This window comes from Vanessa cardui, chromosome 20 (genome assembly GCF_905220365.1).
Source record: "Vanessa cardui chromosome 20, ilVanCard2.1, whole genome shotgun sequence".
In the NCBI taxonomy this organism is placed as follows: domain Eukaryota; kingdom Metazoa; phylum Arthropoda; class Insecta; order Lepidoptera; family Nymphalidae; genus Vanessa; species Vanessa cardui.
The window spans coordinates 5,916,521-5,940,804 of record NC_061142.1 but is presented as its reverse complement, the minus strand read 5'-3'; the positions used below and the strand labels follow the sequence as shown (position 1 = coordinate 5,940,804).

Here is a 24,284-nt window from a genome sequence, read left to right as displayed (position 1 = left end):
ATGCTGCAATTATAAAGAGGTAAAGGTGTTTTTATGTTGTCGTAATCTCCGGAGAGAATGATCCAATTCTAGAGACAATTTCATTGGAAAAAACCTGCATTAACACTGAATGCTATAGGTTTATATATTACAGTTATAGCATATAATTTTCATTATTAATGAATTACAATCTAACGGAACTAGGGCGAGTTACTAGTCAATAGTACATACTGTAGTAATGATAATATTTGTAATGTTTTATTAATTATTGACGACATTTTAACATTAATATTTTACCAAACTAATAAAACTAAGTAAAATATAATCTATCAACCAACAATCCGTTAGTTTGGAACATAAATAAAGGTGACAGTTATTAAAAATATAACCTGATTGTAATGTTCACATGTAAGGTCGATCCCGAATAGATTAAATAGATAATATATTTAAATATCAGCTCGCTGTTCACACACACCGTCTTCATCGCGCGTCCATTTTTTATATGTATATTCTTTTTTCCCGCGCATTTGCGATATGTGTCACTCGAGATGACAGCTGCATAATTACACAGATAATATATATTTATACAATTTATTCTCTTATATTAATTCATTAATATGTTATTATAGATCTGTGTACACTACACTGATTATTATTAAAAGGCTCTATACATGACTATGTGGTGGTAGGCTCGGTGAAAGTCAATAAAAAATACTAACTATAAATTATTGTGTTATGGTTTGAAGGGGTAGTGGCCCACATCATTATAGGCAAAAATGTTTTAACATCATAATTTCAAAAAAAATTGAATTTTATAAATAGGAATGATAAATATTTTTACAAATGCCAATGTCTATGGGTTGGTGACGCGAGTTGAGTGTCTGCATTGAGATTCTATAATAAATCACTTCGTATCGCTCGTGAAATATTGACCAACAGTGATACGCCACTTTTGATACGTGTATTCTATACGTTTTATAATTATTATAGTCAATCACATTCTAACATATTAAACTCGAGAGTTTACAGAGTTCTCGAAACAGAGTTTCTTGTAAATTCCTTTTCAAGTGTCATTAAAATCAATGAGGTGATCTCTACTGTAGACCTTTAGGAGGTTTTTGTCGTGTACAAATTGTAATTTTTCTTTTAACATTATTGAATATGAATCATTAGAAAGGCTTGTTTCAACTATCTAGGCTTTCCAATTCATTTTGCCTTCCAGAATTAGTTGTGATTATGGCAAAAGTACGATTATGGTCCGAAGCTAGTTTCTTGGTGTCATTAACAGGTCCGTTCTTATTTAATCTGGAGAAAAGTGAACATGGTTATCGTAAATGTAATTCAACTTAAAATCATAATATAAATCAGACAGCGGCGTGATGATGACGTGTCTATTTGGTGATGATGGAACTCGTAGTTTAATGAAATAAATATTCCTTGATAAATAACGTAAGTGAAATACAATATAATTACGTCAATCTATGTTAATATTATAATTGTAAAAATAACTCTGTCTGACTGACTGTCAGTCTTTTACGACTAAACCAATGAACCGATTTTGATGACATTCGGTGTAAAGCAAACTTTAACTTTAAGGAAGGGCATAGGCTACGTTTTGCGTAACACATGACAATTAACCGTGGGCGACGACTAGTATATAATAATAAGAATATTGCAAATGTATGTTTACGTGTACACAAACACACACATACATGTAATGAAAGTCACGCGACTTTAAAAATATATAGTTTATTCAATACTGGAACTTCCAAACTGGATCTTCTGAGAATGTAATTGCAAGAAGCAAGGAATGCCCAGAAAAGTAGGGAATTACCCTTTCTATTAGTGCTTATTATCATTTGTTATATAATCATACATTGTGTTTAAATATGAACGTATGACTCATCTTGTTTTAATTGAAACTCATGCCGTCAAAGACCTTTTTAGAAATGAGATTCTTCGAAGGTATTTTTTTCAATTATTATAGTATTGTAATTTCTGTAAATTTCCGCTATTCGCAGTGACAATTAAGAAATCGCCTCGTATGGCAACATCGTTTCAGATCCTTGACCTTTTGCAATTACTAGGTGCACAACTGCACAGGTTTTGTATATTATGTATTTTTACTTATATTATTATATCTTTATTAACATAAGAATTTAAAAAAACTAAATGCTTGAATATATACAAATATGAACTAAAAGCATTCTAGCATTCTTGTCAACATTCCAGGCGGTCAAGATTTGTACAGTAACTAGTTTTAGTACTTTTATTATTAGTATATATAATACATTGCAGAGTTGCATGCTCGTCGCGGGTAATGATAAATAATAATCATTATCAGCTTTTGTTGTTCTGTTAATGTCGTTATCACCGCACTTGGGACTTTGGGTCTGACCATTATTGCAACGATATATTCTGCAAAATGAAAAACTGCAATGTGATTCGCGACATTGACCAATATGTTTTGTATCATCAGGCCAGTCGAGACCATTAACACCAACAACATATAAGTACCTATAATCGGAATAAAAGTAAACTGTTTTTTATTGCATACTAGTAAGCCCGCGGCTTCGCTAGCGTTTTAGATTGCTATATGTCAGGCATAAATAGTAGCCTGAGTCCTTTCTTTAAATTCAACTTTGCTTCATATTAAATTTCATCAAACTCGGTTCAGCGGTTTGGTCGCGAAAGAGTGACAGAACGACAGAGTGCCTTTCACATTTATAATATTACTAGCTGTGCCTGTGACCTTGTACGTGTTTGAATATAAAAAAAATATTGTAGCCTAAGTTACACCTTATTATAGCAGTTATCTGTCAGTGAAAGTCCCGTCAAAATCGGTCCAGCCGTTTCAGAGATTAGCCGGAACAAACAGACAGACAGACAGACCGATAAAAAATGATATTTTGTTATATGTAGGTACCGTGTATAAATACATATGCATTGAATAAAAAAGGGCTATTTTAATGTTACAAACAGACACTCCAATTTTATTATAAGTATAGAATATAGATAATAAGGCAATTATAAAAAATTCCGTAAAAGTGGAGCACCGAGTATAGCACAGCTACAGTATTGTGAAACAGTTAATTGCTTATAGTTTACTGAAATCGTAGAAGTCGTAAAGGTAAATTAACAAATTTGATAGTTATACAGTATACCTCGTATGCGAGTTACGAGGTTTACGAGACCTCGTACCTGGTTGTCCTCGTAGAAAGAACATAGTTTTAATTACGTTTGCGGAAATTTAGTAGGCGATTTTTTTCTGGTGTTTATTTTGTTTATCATAAAGGGTTAAAAAATAAATATATAAGTTTCGGTTGGTGGCGGACTACAAGGTGGCAACAATTCTACCACATTTCCTCTCTTGGCTATTCCACGAGGTCGGATAAGACTTTCCCCTGAAAGCAATCTTGACAGCGATGATTAACAGATCTTGTTCAGCGGAGGATACGAAGGTGTCTTCTAGAGGCCTTCAAAAAACTCCAATTTCAATACAGGGGCCTCAAAACATATAGTAAACCTGGAGCCTTAGACACATGATGTGGACAGTCACTTGTCACATTTGAAAAATACCTGAGGGATATGGTAGCTATCGAGTGTTTAAAGCTATGCCGAGCCACATGCGGCAGCACGGGAGGAGGTGCTAATATGAGTTTAAACGACATCGTCATAGTCTCTCCGATCTGCGTCGGAGTGGGTTATCGTACTTAGTGATTTCAGTCAGTAATAAGTCTACCTGACTTAACCTCATCACACACAAATATTTCTCTTATATTATTACTAGTTTATAAAAAAAATATTTTATTATTTTATATTTAACTAAATATAATAAATTTTTACAAGGAGAATTAGTGTGACTTTCCGAACGTCAAGCTGTCAGGTGACTTTTCATTTTTTAAATTCATTCAATTTTGGCGGGAGGCAGCGCGAAATACGGTCAGGCGTATCATTGTTGTACTATTTTATAATAACATTAGTAAACCAGATGTTGATTAAATTATTTTATTGTTAATTATTATTAATTAATATTTTTGTTTTTATATTTTATTGTTTTGTTCATACTATAATATTTTTTGCTGAGAATATTTTTACAAGACGAACATACTAACTACATACAATATAGTGATGGGTTGGTAAGTCCCATGGAAGAATCAGAAAATTCCATAGATGAATCCTGCATGAATTGTTCGTGTGCGCACGCTCGCAGATTTAAAGATTTCGAGTATTTGTTTTTGAGCGGAAGATTTCGTGTTCGCGGTGCGTGTGTGCAAATAAGAATAAGAGGATAATTTTAAATAAATGCCGCAAAAAGAGACATGTTTCCTGTTTAACTAACTATGAAATTTAGAATGAATTAAACTTCAAACAGATGTTAATTTGTAATTTTTTTGCTAACTCTATTCATAGTCATCTCACGCACACTATGACATCTTGTAAGGATGACACTCACTCACTCATACTAATGCCGATAGCAATGAGTGTTGAGTGTTAATGGACGCGCCTTAATGAAGTCTACTACATTTATAAGGAGGTAAATGTTATTTCTAATGTATTTCACAAAAAACTTGAAGTCAATATCGATCAATATTTACGTACATGACGTTCTCTTGTAAAAACATAACAGGTTTTTCGAAGTTATGACGCATGTACATCTGGAATGGAAGAAATATTTAAACTTGTTATGTTTGTTAATCAAGTTTCCGTGATTAGTTTGTGGGAAAACGCATCCACTTTTACTCAGGCTTCCAGGAAATGTTAATACATTAAATACTAGCTTTGCCTAACATAACATATATTTAAATTGTAGAAAGTATAAAGTATTTATTTGTACACATATTTGTAACATGTATATTTGATGTCATATTTGGGGTAAATTTAAAGTCTTAGGTGCCCTGGGGCTACAAAGTAGGAGATGTCCTGGAGTAAAAGGAGTTTAATTTTTACTTAAGAAATTGAATTAAGCTTTTTTATTGGTCTCAGTCAGGTTTTAAATATTTTTATTGCAGGTGCATGTATTATTAATATATTTCTTTATATTCTTCTTTTTATCAGTAACGAATAAATAATAAACCAGTAATTAATAAATCAGAATTTCGTAAAATATTTTTTTTCATACATTTCATCGACTATTGGCTCCACAGAACACTGGGGCCCTGTTCTGTGGAGACAACACAAAATTTCACAGCACACTGTTATTTTTCACGAAAACAATCTTCTACTTGTACTTTACAACTCGACACGAGAAACCCCTTCATTACAGCTTCTACAGTCTATGCCATTCAACCAATCGCTACATCAAATCATACATACATAGGCAACACACTTAATACGTCTGCTGCCTTTTAAAAAGCAAAAATTATATTTTTTTTATAATGACGTTATAATTAATAAGATAAATAAAAAAACGAAGCGTACAATTTTAAAGATTAAAAAAAAATTTATAGCATCCATTGTCATTAATATTCCTCAACCATGGTCGAAGGTCGCGTAAAGACCCACTGAGTTTTATCGCGTATTCTTAGGTCTGTTAATTATTTCCGGATCAGTGTCTTTGAACTTACATTCTCAGAATCATAATAAAATATTTAAATTACAAGTTTTAATATTAATCAGTAAAAAGTATATTCTTTGTTCATTTTCTATATTAAATCGGTTTTCATTTTAAGATACAGACGTAAAAATACCAACCTGTTAACTTCCTATTAAAACGTTTTTCAGATTGTTCAGGATTTGAACTGCCGTGCTACGCAACTGTGGGTTTTATATTAATATTATAAATGTGAAAGTAACTCTGTCGCTCTTTCACGACCAAACTGCTGAACTGCATTTGATGAAATTTGGTATGAAGCAAACTTAAACTCCAAGAAAGGACAAGGGCTTTCTTTGTGTAACGCTTGACAATCAACACACTAAAATGCGAACGAAGACTAGTTTTGAGTATGCCTGCGTTGAAATTTAATTTCGGCAGGCAGGTGTAGGTTTTCTCATGAATTTGGTGTTGCTGATAACATGAAATAAACAATAACCCCATAGAATAATAAAACTCAGTCAAACAATATATTTCATCAACAAAAATCATATTATTTTATTTAATGGACCATCTCAGCTGTTTCAGTTGTTTAAAGCATGAATACACGCGTGCAGAATCAATTAAATATAATACATTAAAAGCTTATCACAAACGATACCATTATAATTTAATAATTTATCTAATATAAAACAATTTAAAAGGGCGGCCACGCACCTGCTTGTCCTCTGGTGTTGCTTATGTCTATGAACGGCTGTAGTCATTTTCTCTACTCATGTCCTAAAAAAATACATTACTGGAATAAAACGTAAAAAAATAAATAATATCAAAATATAATTTAGTATGCGCTTTTTTTTATTATGTAAATGATTTTTTCTTTCTAGTTCATTCGCTTTATCGCGGAGGTTTTTCTGCGTATGATTTATTGATATAAACTTCACCCGATTGGTCCAAGAAACCCCAGTATCTTTCACATATTTCCCTCGCGTACAAGTGCAGTCTTATCTTTAATTTATGCGTGAGTGCATTCGTAGGAACTAATCTATTCATCGATTCTTATAAAATATTCACGCTTTTACGCTAATGATTAAAAAACGAACCGAAATTAATTCGATCCAAGTGTTTACGATTATTCCGTGTCTCGGTTCGGTGATTTTTCCGACATAACCGCTATCGGAACTGTACCTACTCACCGACGCCGTCAATATGTTTATTATTGAACCGACTACGTCAAGTTTCGACTGTAACAATTAATACATTTGAAAATAATCACGATAGATAAATAAAAAACTCGTTTATAATCAAGTGACCTCTCTTGTCTTGTTCAATATGGTCTAAAACGTCATTTCATTGACAAGACTAGCTCTGAAGAGTCATCACTTCGCTTGATCAGTCGCTTATTTGAGTACAATTCTTTAGCACACGATTGACTCGTGTTAACTGAGCTTATGTCATTCACAATTAAATCGAATTGTTTTTAATTATTTCGTTTGCAAGACTTTCTATCTGCTAGTGAAGTGGTGTGTAGATGAACCGTGATAGTTAAAAAGATATGTAAGAGTGAGACGAAAAATATTACGATGTTCAAGTGTTTGTTGTGTTTTGTTATTGCTTTTCTACCGGTCGAATGCTGTAAGTATAAATAAATTGAACTACACACCATGGACAAAGAAAATGTGATAATAATGACCGATTCTAATTCGAAAACGTAATTAAAATGAATTTTTTTTTAATAGCTTTTTAAAACGTTGAACACATGTTATCGTTCGTCAATTTGGTTTAATTGATTTCAGTGTGTTTCGAATTTCGAAATATTAATTCATACAATGAAATATATCACAAACTTAAAAGTATTATTAAAGCGCTTTTTACACGCGTAAAACAATATTAAACAATTTATTTTTACCCACTATCAAAGAGGGTAGTCGAAAGGCTACATATAACACAAGTGAATTAAATAGTATTCCATTGGTGATAAGATTGTATGATCTCGTGTGGTGTCGTTTATTAATCAAGTAATCTACCACTGATTAGCTATACTTCGTAATAGTGTTTCGAAGAGTGTGCCTGAATAGTTATAAGTACAAGAAGCGCATTATTTAATACTAAGACTAAGGTATTGGCAGTGTTAAAGGATATCCCAAGATCTTTTTATTTTATGACAAGAATTAATATTCTAATCAGAACAAACATACAAACGATATTAGTTACGAAACCGAACTGGAATTGACGTACGTATTAATTTGTGTTTCTAATGGGTTTTTCCATAAATAATAAAATTATATAAAGTTAATTTAAAAATTTATATATTAAACACAGAACCAATGAAATTAGTAAACCACAACATAATTATTAATTAAAATCAAAACTTATTATTATGTTATTTATGGTATACATGAGTCATTAATTAATAATAATTATTGATAATAAAGTATGAAAATTAATGATTGCTCGATAATTTAATTTTAATCATGTTTGCATAACAATAACGTGTCACATAATTATCGCATAAAATAAAAAATAAAAACAAAATAACTACTCTATGCCCGCGGATTCGTTAGTGCGTTTGAGGGGGAGAGGGGTTATCAGGTGTTATGTACCCCATACCCTTTTCAATACCCCTAATAAAAGCGATATCTTTACATTTATTTTAATTCTCCAACATGACGATTAGAAAGAGGTTTTATGAATCAACTCGTTTTTTTGTTTGGATTTTCTTTTAGTTTCTTTCTTTTTACAATATAGCACTGTGATCAGCTGAATAGGTAATATATGAAAGCGTTACATATAAACAAACTCATTTTCGCATTCAAAATATTTTCTAGAATTAGAAATTGACAATTATAATGAAGGATATTTTTACATATATATAATTAGGCATGTAATTATTAAGATAAACAAACACTAGAAATTATTGACACAGAATATTTCATTGCTGTATAAAATATATCGTAGAAGGTAATACCTATCTCTCATACTAAATATTTACTAGTCGACACAGCTCTGCAGCATTCGTGGTTAAAAAAACCCTGCTAACTGGTGTGGTTACGGATCGTCTGTTGTTTCTTTTTCTATAATTAATTCTTAATAGTTTTTTAATTGTCCGTCTCATGCTATTGGTTTTATAAACTTGTAAATGATTATAACTTCTAAATGTCTTAATGGAGGTATTTAAAAGACTATTCCAGAACCTTTATTATTAACTCGTAAACAGTCTGAGAACTCGTAGGTTTTTTCTAAAGCATGGAAGCAACTTTTTTTATTTTAAATAAGGAAAACGAAACGATCATGGTTATCGATCTTGACCGCAGATTTTGATAATTTAACACACTCCGCCCAAACAAAAACATTTACGGAGTAACTTTGAAATAACAATACTTTATTATTAAAAAAATCTTTTAGCAAACTAAATTTAAATGGGCTAAAATAATTACACACAACAATCGTATAAGGAAAACATATTATAAGTGAAACGGATTCCAATGGATTTAAATTATTGTCACCCGACATGTTGAAATTATTACTTCAGTTAGTACGCACGTACGCACTGTAGCTGTCATAAGACCAAGAGCCTTTTTTTTCTCGCTGGAGAAACGCTTTACGCGCTCCCCCCACGTGATGGAAAGTTGGGTGTGGGAATCCCCGGAGCCCTGGACGCCAAATGCGTCCATTTACGCCGGTTTTACCGACAAAAAAACCAGCGGTACCCCCTCCGTCTTTCGGAGGACGCCACGGGATCGCTTACGCATGCTACCGTGACGCTAAGACCAAGAGCTTCATTCAACAAAGGAACATACACTGACAGATTTTTTTTCAGAGATATCATCTCTCATATGACACCCTACAAATCTTAATCACGTTGTCTTTCTAATAAATAAGTTCGTATACGTGTAAGTTCCTAATCTCCGACATACATACGGCACAAGGAACATACCATCTTAGTTCCCAAGATTGGTGGCACATTGACGATGTAAGGAATAGTTAATATTTCTTACAGCGTCATTGTCTATGGGTGATGGTGACCACTTACCATCAGGTGGCCCATATGCTCGTCCGCCAACCTATAACATTAAAAAAAAAATGTTGGTTTATTGAGTTATTAATATCAAGAAAGATGGCTTCAAATATCAAGTCGTAGTTATCTTGTTGTTATTATAGAATGCGGACTATTTTGTCGTTAAGCTAATTGTCTTAATCGATGTCTATAATTACATTAAATGAATTTTATTTTTATTTAAGAAATAAATATGTGACGCAAGTCGCTATGTGTCCATCACGACATTATATAAATAAATTACATTTCTGTTGCGAGTTATCTAAAGGTTATGCGTATTATGAATTTTAGTGATATTTTTTCTGCCTGCTCTTCCGATATGAATGAGATACAATTACCGATAGATACATATTATATCTTCGAATGTTCGGAGATATAGTGTTGTTCTGATCTTCCGTTATCTCGAAAAATATTGCATATGTTATGATTTTATTAATCGATATTTGTTTTATCTTACGCTATTCTGATATAATAATAAATATGTGGATTTATTAATGACTATATATTATTTATTTATTATAAAACAAAGATCTCGTCGTGTTTGTTTGCAAAGAAATTAAAAAGGATAAAAGCCGGAAAGAACTAGTGTAGTATACAACCAAACAGTTTTTGTTTTTATTTTAGTCATCATGAATTCTATGCACCAGTATAATTTGAAAAAGTTTAGAATATGCGTTTAGGTTATATAAAATATAACTGTGGAGTAACAATAAATTTTAATGGGATGAAACCTCCCGGATTACTATAGTATGATAATATCGTCATTACTGATTTGGGCCACCGTGAAATCTCGAGACTAGCTAGCTAGGCAGAACATATCATACTGCGCAAGTGCAAAAACAGGAGCGCTGTCTATACTCTTCCTTAATCCGATGGAATGGCAAATGTCGGAAGAGCTCAGTAGCAGAACCTACGGCTTTTCACGCTTTCATTATACGCGGGTATTCATACTTCCAACTTCCAGTCTTCAGGCTGTTAATGTCAAATGCTCCAAGGAGATCCAATAAGTTTTCGATCCGATCTGATGTATTTATCCACTACACCAGCGAGGTGTATATGTCAGAATACAGTAAAAGAAAGTAAATTTAATGATTAATTTAGCTGCAAAGAATTAACTAATTATACCTATATTTTAATACAAGAACTCCAATTCATTGCGTCCTACGTGTTCTTCGGACGCGGCTGCTTTTAAGGAAAACAGCCAAGTTAATCGTAGGACAATGTGCTTTATTCGGTTTGTGGTATAATATTATTGTCTCGGCGCACGTAAACAAAGTCGTATCGTAAGTGTTTCAATTGTTCGAGAGAAAAAAGAAACGCACAATATAATAATTTTATTCCATTTGGTCTTCAATTAAATGACGATACTTCGTATGGATTATTGTTACTAAAATTTAGACTCATCCATTACTGCTAATCTTAGTACTATGAAAAAAATATTTATTTCATTATCGTTTTAAAAACAAGTGCTTTATTATTTATCAATGAAGGATAGTAGTTGGTAGTCAAAACCATAAGTAGTCAGTAATTAAAGAAAACTTACTTTTGCATATAATATTGCATGGCTTGGCAAATGGTCAAAAATCACCTAATAGTGAGTGGCACAAAACGCTCAAAGACCCCTGAGAAATATTAATTATTCCTAGAACACTGATGACCAACTCTGGACATTAAGATATTAAGTGCATTGTGCCTATAGTTACTCTGGCTCACTCATTCTTAACGTTGAATATTGTTGTTTGGCTGTAGAATATGTATTTAGTGGATCCTACTAAAACCGGCTTGCAGAAAAGGCTACCACCAAAGGTTGTTGTTTATGCCAGCAGTTTAAGCCCCGTCTTAAACTCATCACAAAAATGAGCCTTCAATTTTAAGTAAAGTAACAGCCTGGTAATGTTCCACTTTTGGACTAAAATTCCACTACGCTTCAATCCTGGTTGGTGGAATATTCTCGTGGCCGAATTTCATCGCAATACACGCGGGTTTCTACGTAAATTCAGTCATGCTTGTCTTTATTTGAACCTGCAATCATCGGTTATGATACACGCGTTATTTCGATTGAAACATCTCAGACCTTAATTTAAAATTGCTTTTAAGAATCATTAAACATGATGATTATTTCGAATTTTATTTATTTTGACATTTTCAGGGTATCCTGGAGAAAGTTGCTTTGCAGGCGATAGAACGGGAAGCTGTAAGCGTTTATCTAACTGTCCCAACTTAGTTAAGGAGATCAAAAATGCGGGAAATCCGATGCCAAATTACATGAGAAAGAAACTACAAAATCTGGGTTGTGGTTTCGATAATGATGAGCCACTAGTGAGTACCTGTTCAAAATGGCTGCTCGTGTTTTAAATATTTTAAAATGTTTAATTTCCATTAGACGTTAATATAAGATTTGCGTTAAATTATTTTTGGCTATAATATTTGTAAATTTGATAGTAATATTTGAGTTCCATTCCTATTTTCAAATGTATTTTTTATAACCGATTTGCTTTACTTTCCGCGGGGGAAACAGGACAATTCTGTTAACAGAATAATAAATACTCGTAGGTACCTTACTTGTTACGTAGCAGTTGGTCAGTATTAAGCTTTATCGATTTACCTTTATTGAACTAGAAATGCTTTCGTACTCTTTGAATTTTGCTTATATATAAATTGTCCTTATATTTAAACTTAAAAGTATTCAACGTTAATGTTTAAGTATTAACTAGATCCCTATAGTAGTAACTAAAAATTGGAATATAACGAAAAAATGTTTTCAGATTTGCTGTAGTTCATATTCAAATATCGATGAGGGCGAACAACAAGATCAACCGTATAACAACCCCGATCCATGGTCTTCCAGACCTGTTGACAAACCAGGTGGAAATGGAAATAACAATCCAGATCCATGGTCTTCCAGACCGGTAGACCAAACAGGTGGAAAAGGAAATAAAAATCCAGATCCATGGTCTTCCAGACCGGTTGACCAAACAAGTGGAAATGGAAATAACAATCCAGATCCATGGTCTTCCAGACCGGTAGACCAAACAGGTGGAAAAGGAAATAACAATCCCGATCCATGGTCTTCCAGACCGGTTAACAAACCTGGTCCAAATGGCAATAACAATCCACTTTCAATAAATTTTTCACACAACAGCGGGGATGAAGGTAATGATGAAAGAGGCAATGACTACAATGAATCAAGTAGACCGGTACCAAATATACGATATCACCGCAATCTCGATCTTTTGCCAAGAGACTGTGGACCGATCGAGGGTGAGAGAGTTTTTGGAGGCAACAGGACTAGACTATTCGAAATGCCGTGGATGGTTCTCTTATCTTACGATTCAGGTAAGGAGCGAATTAGCATTGACGGTTGAAATGTTTTATTATTAATCAAAGTCATTTTAAATATCACTTGTTAAATATGACCACTGGTTTAAAATCGTAGGTCCGCTATACATCTAGTCTATGAAGTCACTTCAGGTATTCCACATAACAATTAAAAGTTATTCTAAAGTAGAATGATTGTGTAATTATAGGCGGAAGGGACGTTTTTATCCGTTTTCTGTTGATTACTATTGGACTTTTTATTTAAAATCAGTTTTTTAAAACGCACCTCTACTGGACCACTTTTAAAGACAAACCATAATATATGCGTTGATTGTAATTCATATAATTATTTATTGAGGAACTTATTATATAATAGCCGGCCCGACAGCCTATTTAATCTGTTTAATTTTTCCCTCGGTCGATCGATTCGGTAACATAACGGCAATATAACAAATCATTTGAGGATGTCAATCTTTGTTTCACCTTATTTCATTCATAACATTTTAAGGCTGGTCAGCTTTTAAAATGTTATGACAGACGTACTTAATATTAAAAGTAAATAATTATAGTACGACACAACTTAGATGTAGCATCGGCAAATTCAATAAAACCGATTACTGCCGATTTACATAACCAATAGAAATAGCTCTATATCGCGCCTTTCGACGCTATTCGTCGCTATAGATTCTCGTGTCAGTTCAACCCAAGAAAGCAAGTGCATGTAAATCGGCTTGTCGTGTAAATAAATTATTACTTTTGTATAAAGATCATGTTCACATAACAAATAAATATTGATAATTTGGGATACCGTTCTTAGTTCGGATGTGATCGCCTTTACGAATTTTACAGATGTGACATCGAAGTTGCGTCGTACTATTGCGATGTCTTTTACACATACACATTTGTGCACACAAACAACTCTCACGCACACAACCTAAGTTGCGATAAACATGGACTTTCCCATTTGCGCCTTTAAATCAATTAAGTTAATCTTATTAGTTTTTTTTAATTTTGTCTTTATCGTATTCTGTAGTTTTTTTTGCTAATAAATATAGGATTTTAATACATTTCGTCAATGCGCCACTAACCTTGGGAACTAAGATAATATGTCCTTTGTCCCTGTAGTTACACGGGCTGCAATAAGTGGAATAATTTATATCATATAAATTGTTTACTTGGTGGTAGGGCTTTGTGCAAGCCCGTCTGGCTAAGTACCACCCACTTATCAGTTATTCTACCGTCAAACAACAACAGTAGATACTCAGTATTGTTGTGTTCCGGTTTGAAGGGTGAGTGACTTGCACAAAGCCCTACCAACAAGTAAACAATTTATTTGATATAAATTATTCCACTTATTGCACTGTTCAACTCGAAATTGTATCGACAATTAAGTTGTTTTCAAACAATATCCTATATATTTTTGAAGCTAGCAAGTATTCATCAATTTTAAATGACTTCCAGTTGGAAGTATTTCAAGAGGTAGTTTGTTATTTAAAGATAAACAAATAAATGTACATATATGCATCAAAGTCATAGTTTTATAGCTTTATCGTCAAATAACTATCTTATAAAATTATTATATATTCGATTTTTTTTAATTCAATTAAAAAAGTTATAATTATAAGCTACATTAAGTTATCGCAAAGTTCTAAACAATGTATCATTAAAACGTACACTTAGGTATTCTAATAATAATTTTTTAACGTAAAAATTTTCCATTATACAAATCATTTAGAATAAATTTACCTTTGTTGCGTAGTTAATGTAATTGTACGTAAAATGTTTTTTATCACAATTTCAGCTCGCGGCGTACGATTAAGCTGTGGTGGTACACTCATCACTCAGTGGTATGTGCTGACTGCAGCGCATTGTGTATCATTCTTGGGTTCAAAACTTAAGTTAAGAGAGGTCATTCTTGGAGAATATGACACGAGGAAAGACCCTGATTGTGAAAGAAACGAGGGAGAACAGTTTTGCGCACCGAGCGTACGAGTAAGTAACTTTTTAACTTTTCCGATTTATATATTTAAATATTCATCATCATCATCATCCTGTAAATTTCCCACTGCTGGGCTAAGGCCAACTCTCTCTCTGGAAAAGGATTGGAGCATATTTCATCACGATGCTCCAATGCGGGTTGATGAAACACCCATGTAGCATGATTTCTATGAATTGAATTTTCACACATGGGTGTCCTCACGATGTTTTCCTTCACCGCCGAGCACGAGCTGAATAGGCTATTTGACAATGCGAAAAATAAATTGTGAATTATTGTAATCACTGTAAATTATGAGTTTAAAAATGGTTATTTACTAACGAAAGTTGAAAATAATACTTAATTTATTCAAAAATCAATAAATAAAAATGCATTTTTTCAAACGTTTGTCACGTGACAGAAAACGCTCCTGATTGGCCGGGCTTATGATGAAGAAAAGCAAAGTTTACAAGAAAGTCTTGTAAACTTTGCTTTTCTACTATATGTACCACAGATTAAAATACAGCAAAGTGACCAGCAAAGTCACCGACCCCATTGCAGCGCCATATTGTCCAAGTAGCGTTTTTGCGCGTTATATAAATATGGAATTTTTAATATGATATTTTTCGGCAAATATGTACTATAATTAAAAAAATCAACTTTTACTCCTTAACCTCTGCTAAATAATATAAAATGGAATTTAAAAACTAGTCAAATAGCCTATTATATACACAAATTATGCACATGAATATTCAGAGGTGCTTGCCTGAGTTTGAACCCGCATTAGCCACTACTAAAATATATTTATTAATGAGGCTTATGTACACAATACAATATATAATATAAAATGATTAAAACATTTTACAGAGCCTAGTCCAATTACAGGGGGAGGTTTTGTATTAAAGGCGTTTAAACAAATTAACAGCTTTCTATTGACATGATATCATTTGACGAGATCTTAAATTCATGCTATTCATGCTATTCATTATTAAAGATAAAATCTATCTAATCCATCTATCTATTTAGATATCTTATTCGATAACTATTTGTCGTCCACAGTTTCCTACCCTTTTGAGAATTTATAAATGTGGCACAACTTCATCTTACATATTCTACATGTATTATTTAACGTACGATCTCGAGAATAATTATGAAAAAATGACTTTTTCTAAATCTATTTGGGAACGTACTGAAACCATTTTTATACTGGCAAAAGATAATTTAAAATTACTTTTTTAACTAAGTACACGGTACCAAAATCCTGTTCTCTCATTGTATTGGCACCAAAAAATTTCTCTTGATTATTTTTATGACCTAATTACGTATGTAAGCTCTTGCATAGAAACATTATATTATTATTTTTTTAAATATTAACTTAGGGCCAAACTATATCGCCCCTTAGTCATATAAGGGCACAATCCAAAAAAGTTGATTTTTGGGAAATCGCATCTAAAGTTTTTGGATTCTTACTATTGATATTTTTTTAAATAACATTTCTATTTTTTAAGTTATACATATGAAATTTGGTAGATTTGATATTTGATAAATACACTATCACTATTTATACGTATAAATAAATAATATAAAAAACAAGAAAATTACAAGCATTTGAAAAAACACTTTCAAATTAGACCCATATAGTACAGAAACCATAACGTAAATATGGAACTATTTTAGTTTACAACAAACCAATAAGGCTTGATTCCATAAATAAAATTTACACTAAAGGTGCGATACATACAGGAGATGGCCCAGAGGTTAGAACGCGTGCATCTTTACCGATGATTGCGGGTTCAAACCCAGGCAAGCACCGCTGATTCATGTGCTTAATTTGTCTTTATAATTCATCTCGTGCTCAGCGGTGAAGGAAAACATCGTGAGGAAATCTGCATGTGACAAATTTCATAGAAATTCTGCCACATGTGTATTCCACCAATCCGCATTGAAACTGCGTGGTGGAATATGTTCCAAACCTTCTTCTCAAAGGGGGAGGAGGCCTCTAGCCCTGCGGTGGGAATTTACAGACTGTTGTTGTTGTTTGCGATACATAAATTCTAATTAAAATAGTGACTGTAAAAACCATGACCACGTGGGATGGCGGTAATGAATCTAATAGACCAGCCCTCTTGTACCCAACGGAGGCAATAATCATCTTACTAATTGATGTCCATTTTTATGCAGAATGTTAGAATTGATTCCGTGATTGCGCATCCAGGATATACTCCGAAAACGTTAAGAGATGACATTGGTCTGATTCGTCTAGCAGAACCGGCAGACTTTTCATTAGGTAAGATTCAATATTAATTATTAACATGAATTGATAAATAAAACTAATACTATGGTATATTTTGGATATGTTAAAATGGATTTACGAATTTACATATATTCAAATTAAATAATATTCATATATACTTCTTCAAATAATCCAAAAAATTTTCCCGTCAAAAAGTGTAAGCTTTAACTTATTATTCACTAATTAAGTCATACTTTTAATAAGTGCTGTGTCATAAAATGATAATGATGTAGTGGATAGCACTCCACACTTCGCGTTCTCTCCACCGATTTTAACAAATTTCGAAAACTATGCAATATCTACACGACTACAAAAATTAAAGTGCAATCTCTACCGACGCAGTCGACTTCCTAAGCCTCCTGTGAAACCTGCCTCTTCGAAACCTTATGCAGTTGAATAACTTTACTACATTCTAGATGTAGATATCAATTTATTTTATATATTATACTGATTGATATAAACAAAATTATATAGATATTTTTTTGTTATTTGTGTGTGTTAGTAGGTACATAGTGAATTTTTCATTGTAACAATTCTTGGTTACCACGTACCATAGTTCCAACGTTGCAAATATATTTTATTAGTTACTTTTAAGGCTATTTTTTTCTCACATACATCAAATTATTTGCAGATAGTATGAAACCAATTTGCCTACCCAAAACTCCAGAACTCTTGTCACAGAATCTAGAAGGTTTGCGAGGAGTGGTGGCAGGTTGGGGCGCCACCGAGGATGGAGTGCAGTCTCCAGTACTACTAAGCGTCGATCTGCCCATAATCTCTAATTCGGAATGTCAGAGTATTTATAATGGGTAGGTTTTATATCATGGTAAATAAGCTCAAACTCCCTTGAATTATCATGAAATGAATTTCTTTTAATTATTCATCTAATGTGGGTTTTTTTCATAAAACATAATTGGAAATCTGCTTGTATGAAGTTATTACATAAGTGTATTTATAAACCCGTTGCTTAATAAAAATAGTTAATCAGTATTTTGATACATAAGAGCAAAAGTTTAATATACAATATTTATTAATTATGGCGTTGTAGAATTCGGATAAATTCGAGTCTTCGTAAGCGTACTTTACACATTTGCGTGAACTTATACTCTAGTCTGTCTCGATAATATGCATTTATAATATAATAATAATAGAATAACGTCACGAATATACGTTATACAGTAGATTTTTTTTTTAATTAATTTGTACTAAAATACAAATATCAATTGTTTGATATTGTAACAGCGTTATCACAAGATCTACAAACAATTTTAAATGTTATAATAATGCTTTTACTGTAAAATTATAACTAACGTGCTCCATAACTATCCGCTTGTTCATATTTAGTAACCATATCTAGATCAGTTTGATTTATTTTGATTGATGACACTTACTGTTAAATGGAAATTATTTTCTATAATGGCGTTATATGTTTATGGTTGTCAGTATTCATGATTTATTAAGTATCAAGATCGCTATAAATTATAATGGTTACTCAAAAATGAAGTACATACTTGACCGTACTATAGGTATTATAAAGAAAAATATTATATTTTGTATGGAATGGATGTTAACTCTTTTAAATATTTATATGAAAACCACTTTTTATCATGTTTTTTATAGAAGCTAGTTATAACAATTGCATCGGATAGAAGATTTGGCCTTATAGGTTACAAGCCACGTTTATTCCCTATACGGTTGGGAATTCTGAAATATCCTAAAAATAGTTTTTAGTTGTTGTTATAACCCACTTGCACGCTAAATTTGAAACCCCTAATAATTATAGTTACGGAGATAGAGCTACTTTGGTTCGAAAATATAAATCCAATTTATTCCCTATCCCGCAGGAATTTTGAGAAATCCCTTCTTAGTACACCTTTAGGACACTTAAGGCATATATGCGCCAAATTTTAAGTCTCTAGGTCCAGTGGTTTAGGCTGTGCGTTGTCTGTCAGTCACTCAGTAACGGAACAGTTTTATATATATGGATGTACAATTATGACTTGAATTGTTAGTCTTGTTTACAAGATATTTACATTTTACACTGATTATTTTCACCTACATACTACTGCCTACTGTCCAATGTTAGAGTTTCTTAATCAAAGACAATGAGATTTAAACTTTGTAAAATGTTGACAACCGACTTAAAATGTAACGTCATTTTGATACTTATATCCTTCGAATTTTCTATTTTTTATAGTTCAACATAGTACGCGGTACATATATAGAAATACGCATATATACGCATATATATAGTTATACATAAATCGCATATTCAATTCTGACAGTCCACGCTGGTCTGAGATGAGTTTTGAGATTATTTTTGCAGAATTCTGTTTCTGTTTACGATAAAATTTTCCTTTATTTATTACCATTAATTAACAACCCATACGTTCTTGTTTTTTAGTTCACCAGAGATATATGACACACAATTATGTGCGGGAGGCGTGCCTGATAAGGATTCCTGTGGTGGTGACTCCGGAGGTCCTCTCATGTACCCCGGCAAGAATAAAGGCTCAGGGGTCCGATACATTCAGCGAGGTATTGTGTCGTACGGATCAAAAAGGTGTGGAGTCGGTGGCTATCCAGGAGTGTATACAAGAGTAGTAAATTATATGGACTGGATACTAGATAATATAAGCGACTAAAAAGTATTTGACGCAATAATTTATCTATGTAACGTTCAAAGTACATAGAGATCTGCAATATAATTTAAATCTTACTTTAGGTATGTGGCTATGTTATGACTTAAACCTAGGACTAATATTGAAATTATAATAATTTTGTTTAAAAATTATTTAACAAATGAAAAGTAATTTGTATTATCTTTATAATTGAGAAAGCGAGGTAACAGGTGATCATAAGAATGTATAGTTACATGTATTGATAAAACTAGAATATTTTGACAATACTCTGAACAGGACCGGATGTAGGAGAGTTCACCAAATCTCGGAACCAAATTAGATTCTCAAAAAACATAATACCGACTAGTAACAATTTCAATGTAAATGTATGTATGATTGAAAAACTGTCTGACAAAATTATAATTATTGAAATTAAATTAAAACATAATTAGGGGCCTCCACTCCTCTGCTGCCCTAAAGCCTGCACTCCTTTCAAAGTCTCAAACGCCACTCAAAGCGTCCATAATATAAATCCGATCCTCTTCTATAACAGCAATAAGATTCATGCTGTAAAACACAGTCATCATTTGATTTCAATTTTGATGATTTATAGAACACAACTACGAACAAATAATATAAGTATTTGACAATATTATACAAAAGCATGCTTAATTTATGTAGAGCCAGTAAGGCATGCTAGTTTAGAGCAACTACCTACTGTGTGCTACATACATTTAATATGAGTATTATTTGTGAAAAGAGAATGCTTGTAAAATATATTTGTGCTAGACTGTTTGCTACGATGCTACTTAAAGATTTGTATTTGTTTAAAATTATATTCACGACAATATATGAACGACTGATATTATAGAAAAATTAAACTCTGCTATTGAAAAAAATGTATTATAATATTTAAATAAAATTTTATTCTTTCATAAAGTATTTCATTTTATTCTAAATAAGTCTACATTGTATTTAAATTGTGCTATATGTTTATTCATAATAAAGACGAAGGAAAATAATTTAAATTTTAATGCATATACCTTTAAGTAAAAGTAGAACCGAGCTACGTATGCTGAATATTGCGAAGATACAAGTGCTTGCAATGATACAGGATTTCGTGGCATCGGTAATGGGGTCAATGCTTCATTGACCATGTAAACTTTGTGCCTGTAGGTACGCTGGCGAAGACATTTTTTATGCTTGTAGTAACACTGACGCACTAACCCTTAAAATTGAAACTTTTTATTATTTAGCAATATAATGTGATGAGTGGGTGATAAATCAAATCAAATCAAAATACTCTTTATTGTACACCAGTAAATAAATCACATATACACGGTTAGATGAAAGATGTACAAGAGGCGGCCTTACCGCTAACACAGCGATCTCTTCCAGGCAACCTTAAGGTAGAGGAAAACAGATATAGAAAATGATACGAGGTGATACCTACGCCTCGTCCTAGCGAGAGCCCAGTTATAAGATGAGAGCCCAGATACGTTGACCTTCGAAGGGATTTGTCAGTCGCATGTTAACCTTGATAAAAGAGTAATTCAAAAGTGTAGTTTTGTATATGTTTATACAATAATTATCATTTATTTACAATTATTCCATTATGTAATATTGCTATTGAAAAGTTTCAGGCTCTTTTAGATTTCAATTTATTTTAATAGACTATTTTGTAGCACCTCTACAAAGTTATTCTATATAATAAAAAAGCGTTCATGAATTTTAAGTTAAGATATTATTTTTCGTAATCCGTCAGTCTTACTTTGTATGAGTAATCATCACTATATTTTAAATACAATCGAATAGTTGAGAGTCCTTCCAAAAACGATTTAGAGAACACAATAGGGATCGCTCAATATATATCTTAATGTTATTAAATGTACTTTATTGTATATCACAAACATAATATATGGAAATCTTACGAAAAAAATAACATTGGTCTGTTGCACAACAAGCTGACTCTTGTTGTGCAACCATCTCTTCCAGAAAGTGGCGGATTTACCAATAGGCTAAGTAGGCTGGAGCCTAAGGCGGCAGATTTAGAGGGGCGGCAAATTTAGCCCAAAGTTTTTATATTATCTTACAGAAATAAAAAAAAACTTATACTTATATGTATACACATTACGTCCGTATTTCGTATACTCGTCACTACATAGCGGGTTCGAAAAATAACTAAGTATAAAATAAAATAAATATAGTAACTGACAGAAATATCACTTAGTTAATCATACTAATGATTGATGTAACCGATGTAATGAAGACGATAGAACACAAATCATAAATGGTGCAAAAAAAAGTAGGGGCGGCAAAAATTGAATAGCCTACTAACTAGCCTACTGGCGGCAGATTTGTAAATCCACCACTACTTTCAGAAGAACTAAACTATGTATGTACTTAAATATTAAATAAAACATATTACCAAGCTAGACAATTAACTTATATAGATACATATTACGAAAATATATATTTTCGTCCGTTTATCTGTTATGCATTCCCCGCTAAAGACCTAAATAAGACCTTATATAATAGATACATAATACGATATGATTGTATATAAAGGAATAGCTATTTTCATAATATTGGCTCTTACTGTATATAACATTGAAAATAAAAATGTAAAATGCTACAGTCATTGAAACTGTAATATATTATTACAAAAATAGATCTGTCTCGTCTATTTTGAAGAATTAGAGCTTAAAATTTACACGTATGAGTATACTAATATTAAAATACGAAAAAAATGTGTCTTTTCGTCCGTTTATCTGTTATGCATTCCCCGCTAAAGAACTAAACCGAATTTGATAAAATTTGCTACGAAGTAAGCTTGAACCACAAGAAGGGACACAGGCTTTTTATCCCTAAAACCGACACCGCCCTCCATAGAACATGGGGGAAGCTGCAGGCGAAAATTAGTTCATAAAAACACTTCATTATATATGTTGGTTTTACATACTAATGTTCTTGATTGATAAAAACGACTCTATTGAGTGGTAATATAATATTGTAGAGCCTACTTGAATAGAATATATTTTGACTGATTTTGATAATTAAAATTTATTAATCTATAATTTGACAAAACGAGATGGCTTTGATATTTTTTATGTTTATTTTTCCACCTCTTTATTATGCTTTTATTGTTTAATTGTTGTGATTTTTTTGTATAACAACAAATTATACGTAAATTTTCCAAGTATAAGTTTAACAATATGATTTCTTGTTCTGAATAGTGACTAAAAATATCTCTGTGACGTTTAGTAAGTATGTTCAGTATAATAATAGACCGGTGGCTAGAACACCTGAATCTTTACTATTACAGTTGAAACCTGTACCAGTACCACAGCTTTTACTGAGGTTCCTGTTTATAATTGATTTTGTTTCCCTTTTTTCGATTTCCGTATTGCCTTGTAGCTCGAACATCCATCTTTAGTTTTATTAATTACAAACCGAACTGCGTGTTTTCACTCGCTGTTTCATATGTTTATATCTGCTTCAAAAGAAGTCAAGATAGCGCGTTAACACAAAGTCACATAAAACACTTCTAATAAGGATTATATATTAAATACTATGTTGTTGCAAATATTACGATTAAAAAGTATTAAAATATTTTGTGAGTCTGTTACTATAAATAACATTATTAATGAAGTCGGATGTCAAAATGTCATCAATCATTTTTACAAATTACGCCATCAACAAAACTAAAATGAATTCAACAGAGATTAAAATAGATTTCAGTTCAATAAATTGTGTAGATAATAAATAGATTAAATATGTTTAGATTAGATCCCGTGTAGCATTGTAATGAGTGTCTGCAAGCTATCTTGTACGAGGGCGAACAATGCATCAAACTCGACCCAGGAAGAAGTGGTGGAAGGATGTGTCTCGCAGAAAACAATGACTTCAGACCTGGGGTCCGTCGATACAAGATCTAGCCGTGGTTCAGACCAGATACGGTGCTCTAGACCACAATCAAATGTTAGTACGATATGTTTTACCGTACATATAAGAAAAAAATAGTCGTCTATGTTTACAAATTTTACAATAGCCTATTTCAATCACAAAAAGGGTGAACAAATATACAACGCTGGTAAAAAGATGTCGAAATATTGAATATTTTTTCATAGCTTTATAAATTCGCGAATAAGTTGCGTTTTGGTTTTGAAATTGTTATCAAAACTTTGGAAGTGAATTTAAAGTGTATATATGTATATAGTTTAGTGCTGTAGTGTGGTATGATATAAATTATACCAATCAAGAACTGTTTGTAGTGCATAACAAATAATATAAGGTTCATATAATTCTTCGATTGAAATGGGATAAATAATTGTGTTGCTGTATTAGTCGATGTTTATAATTCAACTCCCTCAAAAATGCACGTCTGTGCATAGTTGCTCTGCAATGCAATGCAATGCTCAGTGCATATTGATATCAGTAATCATGAGTACTTTTACTCCTAAGTTCTACTGCTTTGTAAGTTCCTTGTGTATCTCTAATAAGGATGAGTG

General features: G+C 32.3%; 1 protein-coding gene across 2 annotated transcripts; it reads left to right on the top strand.

Annotated features, from left to right (window-relative positions):
- Positions 1-6,491: 6,491 nt before the first annotated feature.
- Positions 6,492-20,486, top strand: LOC124538184 (CLIP domain-containing serine protease HP8-like). Of its 2 annotated transcripts, none has more exons than XM_047115149.1 (7): positions 6,492-7,144; positions 11,716-11,885; positions 12,332-12,902; positions 14,686-14,876; positions 17,041-17,146; positions 17,784-17,961; positions 19,557-20,486. In XM_047115149.1, exons 1-7 carry the CDS (start codon positions 7,093-7,095, stop codon positions 19,795-19,797), a joined length of 1,509 nt encoding a protein of 502 aa, XP_046971105.1. In that variant the 5' UTR covers positions 6,492-7,092; the 3' UTR covers positions 19,798-20,486. The 2 variants fall into 2 exon arrangements, with proteins under 2 accessions (XP_046971105.1, XP_046971106.1); XM_047115150.1 differs by lacking the exon at positions 6,492-7,144 and adding an exon at positions 7,647-7,743.
- The last annotated feature ends 3,798 nt before the right edge of the window (positions 20,487-24,284 follow it).